Genomic DNA, 7,978 nt, shown 5'->3' on the forward strand with positions numbered 1-7,978 from the left:
CCTCGCCCGGCTAGTTTTTTTTTTTTTTTTTTTTTTGTATTTTTTAGTAGAGACAGGGTTTCATCGTGTTAGCCAGGATGGTCTCGATCTCCTGGCCTCGTGATCCGCCCGTCTCGGCCTCCCAAAGTGCTGGGATTACAGGCTTGAGCCACCGCGCCCGGCCGTATTTTACACATTTTTCTATGTGCACAAAGGAAAAACCAATAAACTTCTAAAAGCGGCCACAGTCCACAAGTGAGAGAAAGGACAAATGGTGCTTGGAAGGCAGGGAGATGTGAGGGTGTGCCAGGGAAGGTGGGAAGGGAGATGGAGAAATGGAATGTCGGGGTGGCACAGAACAAGGAAAGGAAGGGGCTGGGGTAGAGACCCAGGACCTACCTTTGACATTACTCAGCGACAGAGAGCGGTCCTGGTCTGCCAGCCCAGGCCCCAGCCGGCCACTGCCACCACTATCCTTCTGCCGGGCCACAGCCACTGCAATGCCCACGGGCGGGTGTCGCACTTCTGCCTCACCCTGGGCACCAGAGCCCTCGCGCCCAAAAGCCTTGGCGCTCTCGGGCCTCTCCGGGTCTCGCTTCAGCTGCCGGCTGCCACCCGCTGCAGGACCTCCAGAGTGTGGGAGTCGGCCCTGGGCTCGGGGGGCACCAGCAGAGGTGGGCGCAGGCTCGGGTTTCATGGTGCCCAAACCTCCAAAAGGGCTCTTCTTGCCACAGCCACCAGGGCGCACGGCCACAGCCTCCCGGGCGAAACTGCCACTGTACTTTATAAGGCTCTGCATGGCAGAGGCCTCTCCAGGCCCGTGGGCTGTAGAGTGCATGTCGGCGATAGGCCGGCCGCAGGTGGCCGCTGAGCGGGGCAGCACAGCCCCAGGGTCCAGGTAGGCCTTCTTCGAGGAGGAGGCAGCGACCACGGCGGCCTCCTCTTCGGCGCGGCTGTGGTGGTGCTGCGCAGCCAGCACGGCCATCTGCGTGGTGGCGAAGTTGCCCAGCTCGAAGGGTTTCCATTTGTGTTCAGGGCCGGTGGGCGGGGGGCGCCCGGGCTCCAGGCCGAAGAGCTTGGCGGCCTGTTGGGCTGCAGGACCGGCTGGGCCGCGGGGCGCACGCTCGCAGGGCCTCGGGTCCGCCTCGGGCTTGAGCAGCTCCTTGGCAGGCAGGTAGGCGCGGGGGTCCGGGGAGGCGCGTGCAGCCCGCACCGTGGGGGCATCTGCAGGCGACGGCCGCTTGAGTGAGCGGATGACCGAGTTCTTCTCGCGCAGGCCCTCGGGCCGGTCCAGAGGCCGCGGGGAGCCGGGGGGCGCCTGCAGGACCCCTGGTCTACCAGCCTCACGCTCGCGGGCCCGGGCATCACGCGCCTGGGATGCGATCTGGATGGGCCCGGGGCGCTCGTCGAAGACCTCTACAGAAGGCACGAAGGTGGGCGCCACCACGCGGTGCTCACGGCCCTGCTCGCGGAAGACGGTGTAGACACCGGCGGGGGTGGCCGTGGGGGGTGCGGGAGGCCCCTTGGGGGGCGCAGGCGGCGGGGGCAGCGGTGAGGGGCAGGGGCGCGGCCCGGGTAGCAGGGTCTCCGTGCGCCGCAGCAGCCGCGCGCCCTCGTCCTGCCGGGCGGCCTCCTTAGCACCCCCGCGCCCCGCTTCGGCCACCAGCGCGGGCAGCCCCGCGTCCCCGGCGCCGCCGTTGCACATGGTTAGTACCGACGGCTGCAGTGCCGCGTTCTTGGTCTTGGACTCAGTCAGGAAGGGCGACAGGCGCTCAGCCAGGCGCGGGGGCCCCCGGTCCTGGCGGCCCTCCACACGCGCCTCCTGGGTCAGGTCCACCACGCCGCGTGGCCCCGAGGCCTCCTCGCCCCGGGCGCGGGGGTCCTTCTTGCCGAACAGCAGAGGCGGCTCCCCGCCGCGGCCCGCCCGCTCCTTGGCTGGACCGTCCCGCGACGACGAGCCTTTTGCAGGGGGGCCCGAGGAGTGGCCGCCGCCAGGGGTCCGGGCCGAGGGCGCGTGAGAGTGCAGGGGGCCCGGAGCCCCCGCGGTGGGCAGGTAGAAGCCGTCTGCAGAGAAGAGAACAGCAGGCAGTGAGCGAGCGCCACCTCCCACCCCTGCCTGGGCGGAGGGGGACCCCTGAGAGAGAGCTGGGCCAACCCATGCCTCCCCTAGTGTTTTTTTTGTTTTTTTGTTTTTTTGTTTTTTGAGACAGTCTCGCTCTTGTCGCCCAGGCTGCAGTGCAATGGCGCAATCTTGGCTCACTGCCTCCTGGATTCAAGCGGTTCTCCTGCCTCAGCCTCCCGAGTGGCTGGGATTACAGGCGCACCCCACCATGCACGGCTAATTATTGTATTTTTAATACAGGCGGGGTTTCACCATGTTCGTCAGGCTGGTCTTGAACTCTTGACCTCAGGTGATCCACCTGTCTCAGCCTCCTAAAGTGCTGGGATTACAGGCGTGAGCCGCACTCAGCCCAGTGCTTTCTCTTGGAAATTAAACTAGTTTGGTGCAGGGAGCCCCGAGGTTTCACAGCAAGGCAAGGCATCTCCCCAGGGCAAGAAGAGAAGAAATGGGCAACCCAGCTAGAGAGTGCAGGCTCTGGAAATATCTAGAACCAAGTTTAAATCTACCCTTCCCGTGCCTCAGTTTCCTCATCTGTAAAAGGAGAGACCAGGGGTTGTTTTCAGAGCTTCCCAGAAGGCCTAGCAGGGCCCCTAAGAGGACAGTGTGACCAGAAGGCACCCAGGGCTGTGGGTGGGCCCAAGGAGTCTGTGGGGGTCTTAGGGACTCAGGTCTCAAAAGAGCATCTGAGGCTCACATCTGTAATCCCAGCACTCTGGGAAGCCGAGGTAGGAGGATTGCTTGAGGCCACGAGTTTGAAACCATCCTGGGCAACACAGCAAGACTCCACCTCTACAAAAAGTTAAAAAGTCAGCTGGGTGTGGTGGGGTACGTCTGCAGTCCCAGCTACTTGGGGGGCTGAGTCAGGAGCATCATTTGGGAGTTTGAGGCTGCAGTGAGCTATGATCACACCACTGCACTCCAGCCTGGGCAACATAGTGAGACCCTGTCTCAAAAAAAAAAAAAAAAGGCAAGCATCCTGGACAGAGCTGGTGGCTAGCTGGATGCTGCCAAAGGCCCCAGAAGCCTGTCAGAAGGCCCCTGTGTCACCCCCCACCCCGGACTCCACAGTCTTACCTCCTCCTGGCCCCTGACCTTTCTGGGTATCGAAAATGCTGGGCTGACCCAGCTGGCTGAGGAGGGGGCTCCCACTGCTGGGGGGCTCCAGGTGGCTCAGGTGGAGGTAGGATGGGTACAGCCCGCTGGGCAGGTGGGAGAAGCCTGTAACAGAGAAAAGAGAAAAGCTGGGCCGGGCCAATTTGTGCTGCCCACCAGGAGCTTCCTTCCAGCTCCTGGAAATAAACTATTTCGGCAGGTGACCGCTGGTGTAGGGAGCTTGGAGGTTTAACAGCAGCTCCTCAGGGCATTCCCCTGCTCCCCAACCCTGGGTCTCTCTCCAGGCCCAGGAAGCCCTCATGGGAGGATGGGGTCTCCAGTCCCCACAGGAAGAGGATCAGAATGGATCCAACTAGCAGGGCCCGATAACAGTCTACCAAACATGACCAAGAGCTTTGCCACTGTCATCCTCATTTAAACCTCAGAAACGACCTATGAGGAAGAGACTTAATGTCCTTACTTTAAAGATGAGAAAATTCAGAGAAGGCCACTTGCCCAAGGAGATACAGCAGAGCTGCCTGGCTTTGGACCGAGGCCATCGAACCCTGGAGCCAGGACTCTTAACCTCAGCCTAACACGGGCCCTTTCTCTGTTGTGTGACCCCAAGCTGGTCACTTGCCTTCTCTGAACCTCAGAGGACACAGCATCTTCAGCTGCTGGGTCTCCCAGGCAGAAGCTGCCAGGAAGGAATTCCCCCCACCAAAGATCCTCCCCGCCTCCCCAAAGGCCCCCCACCAGCAATGCCCAGCATCAGGACCTGCTGACTTCAACTATTCAGAATTTTTTGTTTGTTTTGTTTTTTTTGGAGACAGAGTCTTACTCTGTGGCCCAGGCTGGAGTGCAGTGGCAGGATCTCGGTTCACGGCAGCCTCCGCCTCCTGAGTTCAAGAGGGTCCTCCTGCCACAGCCTCCCGAGGAGCTGGGATTACAGGCGCCTGCTACCACACCCAGTTCATCTTTGTATTCTTAGTAGAGAAGGGGTTTCACCATGTTGGTCAGGCTGGTCTGGAACTCCTGGCCTCAAGTGATCCGCCCACCTCAGCCTCCCAAAGTGCTGGGATTACAGGTGTGGTGGTGCACGCCTGTAATCCCAGCTACTCAGGAGGTTGAGGCAGGAAAATCGCTTGAACCCGGGAGGCAGAGGTTGCAATGAGCCGAGATCGTGCCACTGTACTCCAGCCTGGGCGACAGAGCAAGACTCCATCTCAAAAAATAAAAAAAAAATTTAAAAATACAACTAATAAAAAACAAACAAACAAAAAAAAACAGCACTCCCACACAGGCACCAGGTCTCTGCTCTCCCGTCTGTAAAATGGACCTAATGGGCTTAATAGGCCAGGCGCAGTGGCTCATGCCTATAATCCCAGCACTTTGGGAGGTCAAGGTGGGAGGATCGCTTGGGCCTAGCAGTTCAAGACCAGCCTGGGACACATGGTAAAACCCCGACTCCACCAAAACAAAATCTAGTAGTTAACTGGGCGTGATAGTATGCACCTATAGTTCCAGCTACTCAGGAGGCTGAGCTGGGAGAATGGCTTGAGCCTGGGAGGCGGAGGTTTCGGTGAGCCGAGATTGCACCACAGCACTCCAGCCTGGGCGACAGAGCAAGACCCTGTCTGTAAAAATAAGGGCCTAACAGTCCCTCCCCCAGGCAGGGCTGGCTCTGAGGCTGAAGTGAGCTGAGTGTGCACTGGGCTGTGGTAAGCACCCTGTGTGTTTGCGGTCATTACTAGGATTTGTTGGCCAAAGAGAAAAGGAAGTCTCAGGGAGATAGAGGTAACGAGCTGCTGGCAGACAGGTCCGAGAGGCAGGCTCTTCTCGCCCAGGCACCTGCCTTGGCTGGTTAAAGTGGCAGGCTCAGGTGGGACCCCAGCCTAGAAGGCCCCCTCTGTGCAGGCCAGACACCCTCGTGCCTGGATTCAGATGCCTTCCCCAGAGTGTCCAGGAGGAGCAGACTCGCTGACCTCATGTGTACAACGGGCAACGTACTCTAAGGACTGGATAGGGTCCTGTGGCTGGGGACGCCTCTGGCTGAACCTGTCTCCTCCTGGGCTGAACGCAGTAGCCACAGGATTCGGGATGATGGTGAGCACTCGGTCAGACCTGACCCCACCGGAGGAAGGGGAGGGACAGTAGCCAGGGAGGGCCGGAAGAGCCCTAAGCCTGCAGCAGGAGCTCCAGGGCTGCAACCTTCCAGGAACCATGAGCACCTACAGGACACCTGGGAGGAGGGAGGAGGAAGGAGGAAGGAGGTACCTAGTGCCCAACATCCAGAACCTGTCAAAGGAGGAGAGGAGGAGCTCAGAGGTCCTCAGGCCCATTCCTTTGCAGGCAGAGAATGAAAGTGAGGCTCTACAGAAATCCAGAATCTGCTCATGGCCTGGGGGAAGCCAGGCCTGCAGAGCCCCTACATTGAGGGGCATGGCTGCAGAAATGCAAAAGAAGAGGCCCCAACAGCCCCAGGTCCCCAGGCTCCGGGAAATTTTTTTTGTAGAGATGGGGTCTCGCTATGTTGCCCAGACTGGTCTCGAACGCCTGCCCTCAAGTGATCTTCCCACCTCAACCTCCCAAAGTGTTGGGATTACAGCTGTGAGCCACCACGCCCGGCCTGCTCCTCTAATTATTAATGAGCCTACTGTGCACCAAGGATACAGTGCTGAGTAGATCAAACCAGGCCCTGCACTCAGGGCTCACTCCGGTGGGAAAGCGGGGGTTCATGAAGGATCAGATAATCTGTCGTCACAAGCGAGTGATGGAAGGGGGTGGGGAAGAGGGGGTCTCTGAGCTGAGCTGGAGGAGAAATGGAAGGTGGTCTGTGGCATGGGGTGTCAGGCTGGAAGGAGAGGGAACAGCTCGTACAAAGGCCCTGTGATTGTGACAACAGGAAGCCCTGAGCGTTTGAGAAATGACAGGGAGGCCAGGTGACCTGGGGCCCACCAGCCCCAGCTCAGTGATGACAATAGAGGGGCACATGAAGTGGCCAGAGTGGCTGGGACGTCAGCCCAGCAACCCTCAGCCCCGACCCCCGCATGTTCCTTACCTTCATGGGCGTGGGCGGCCCACAGCTGCACCATGGGCAGGTTGCTAGGGGTTGGGGAGCGGAAGGAGAGGTCAGAGGGCAGTGGCACCGGGCTCCCATGGGATGAGGCCGAGGGCCCCATCCCGCTGGCCACAAAACTGCCCAAGAAGGCCTCGCCTGCAGAGAGAAGTTGGGAGGACCATCAGGCAGCCAGTCGGGCCAGCGCCGCCGCCCCAGCCCACCACCCCGAGACCCCCGCCTCTCCCCAACTGTGTGGAGCTGATAATGGCCAAATGACCAAGAGGGTTCCCCTGCTCTGGCCCCACCCCTGAGCCGCAGGATGGGCCTGGGTCAACCCAACCAGACCCAGGGCTTGAGAAAGCACAAGATGGCAGGAAGCCCCCAACAGCAGACCCTCAGCCCTCGGCACCCCGCACCCTCAGAGAAGGGCCTTCTACCCCTGCCGCCCAACCAGCCCAGATCCGGCTTGGCACCGTTCTCCCCATCTGCAGGGGGAATCCTGAAGTCGGTGGGGCACTGGGACTTCCAGAGGCCACAGGGCAAGGCGGTGGGGGACTCACAGGCGGGTGGCTCATATGCTGAGCTCTGCAGGCCAAGAGGACACCCACCCTACAGCCGGAGAATGACCTCCCACGGCAGCCCTAGCCAGCCCCGTGTGCCCATTTAACAGACAAAGAAAGTGAGGCTCGGAGATGGGAAGTGCCAGGTCACACAGCCAGAAAGCAGGGACTTGGCACCACCGAGCCACAGTGGCTTAGGGGATGAATCTGTGAATGCATGGAGTGGCAGACATGGGGTTCACTAAGGGAGCCCCATCAAGGGCAACCCCTGCACACACCTGGGGTTACTGCCTATAGGGGCCACAGGCTGACTGCCGCTCAGAAAGATGATGGAAATCAGCTGGGGCCTGGGTGGAAGCCACAGCCAGCCCCGCCACGCCCCACATGGGCAGGCCCACATCGGACAGGGTGCCTCCCAGCTGCCACCCAGGGCACTGTCCCACAAGCCCCAAACGCCACCCCTTCTAAGGGAAGACCCTGGCAGCTGGGTAACAGGTCAGAGAGAAGCATGCAGGCCCTGGGGCAAGAGGCTTCCCTTACCAGGTCTCAGTTTGCGTATCAACAAAATGGGGATAAAAATGCCTCCCTCTGGGAATGACAAGGAAGGAAGCATATGTTTAATCACAGTAACAACATGAGGCCGGGCGCGGTGGCTCACGCCTCTAATCCCAGCACTCTGGGAGGCTGAGGCAGGCGAATCACGAGGTCATGAGTTAGAGACCAGCCTCGCCAACATGGTGAAACCCTGTCCCTACTAAAAAGACAAATACAAAACATTAGCTGGGCATGGTGGCGGGCACCTGTAGTCCCAGCTACTTGGGAGGCTGAGGCAGAAGAATCCCTTGTACCCAGGAGGCGGAGGTTGCAGTGAGCCGAGATCGCGCCACTGCACTCCAGCCTGGGTGACAGAGTGAGACTCCGTCTCAAAAAAAAAAAAACAGGCCAGGCGCGGTGGCTCAAGCCTGTAATCCCAGCACTTTGGGAGGCCGAGACGGGCGGATCACGAGGTCGGGAGATCGAGACCATCCTGGCTAACACGGTGAAACCCCGTCTCTACTAAAAAAATACAAAAAACTAGCCGGGCGAGGTGGCGGGCGCCTGTAGTCCCAGCTACTCCGGAGGCTGAGGCAGGAGAATGGCGTGAACCCGGGAGGCGGAGCTTGC

General features: G+C 60.1%; 1 protein-coding gene across 1 annotated transcript; it reads right to left on the reverse strand.

Moving 5' to 3' along the window:
• Positions 1-378: 378 nt before the first annotated feature.
• On the reverse strand, positions 379-6,464 carry LOC112618103 (trinucleotide repeat-containing gene 18 protein-like; the record flags this gene model as incomplete). Its single annotated transcript, XM_025374697.1, has 3 exons — positions 6,255-6,464; positions 3,176-3,319; positions 379-2,043 (listed from the first exon to the last, which is right to left on the reverse strand). Coding segments are annotated over exons 1-3 (1,930 nt in total), but the record flags the coding sequence as incomplete, so codon positions are not given.
• Between the last annotated feature and the right edge of the window lie 1,514 nt (positions 6,465-7,978).

Source organism: Theropithecus gelada, unplaced genomic scaffold (genome assembly GCF_003255815.1).
Source record: "Theropithecus gelada isolate Dixy unplaced genomic scaffold, Tgel_1.0 HiC_scaffold_981, whole genome shotgun sequence".
In the NCBI taxonomy this organism is placed as follows: Eukaryota; Metazoa; Chordata; class Mammalia; order Primates; family Cercopithecidae; genus Theropithecus; species Theropithecus gelada.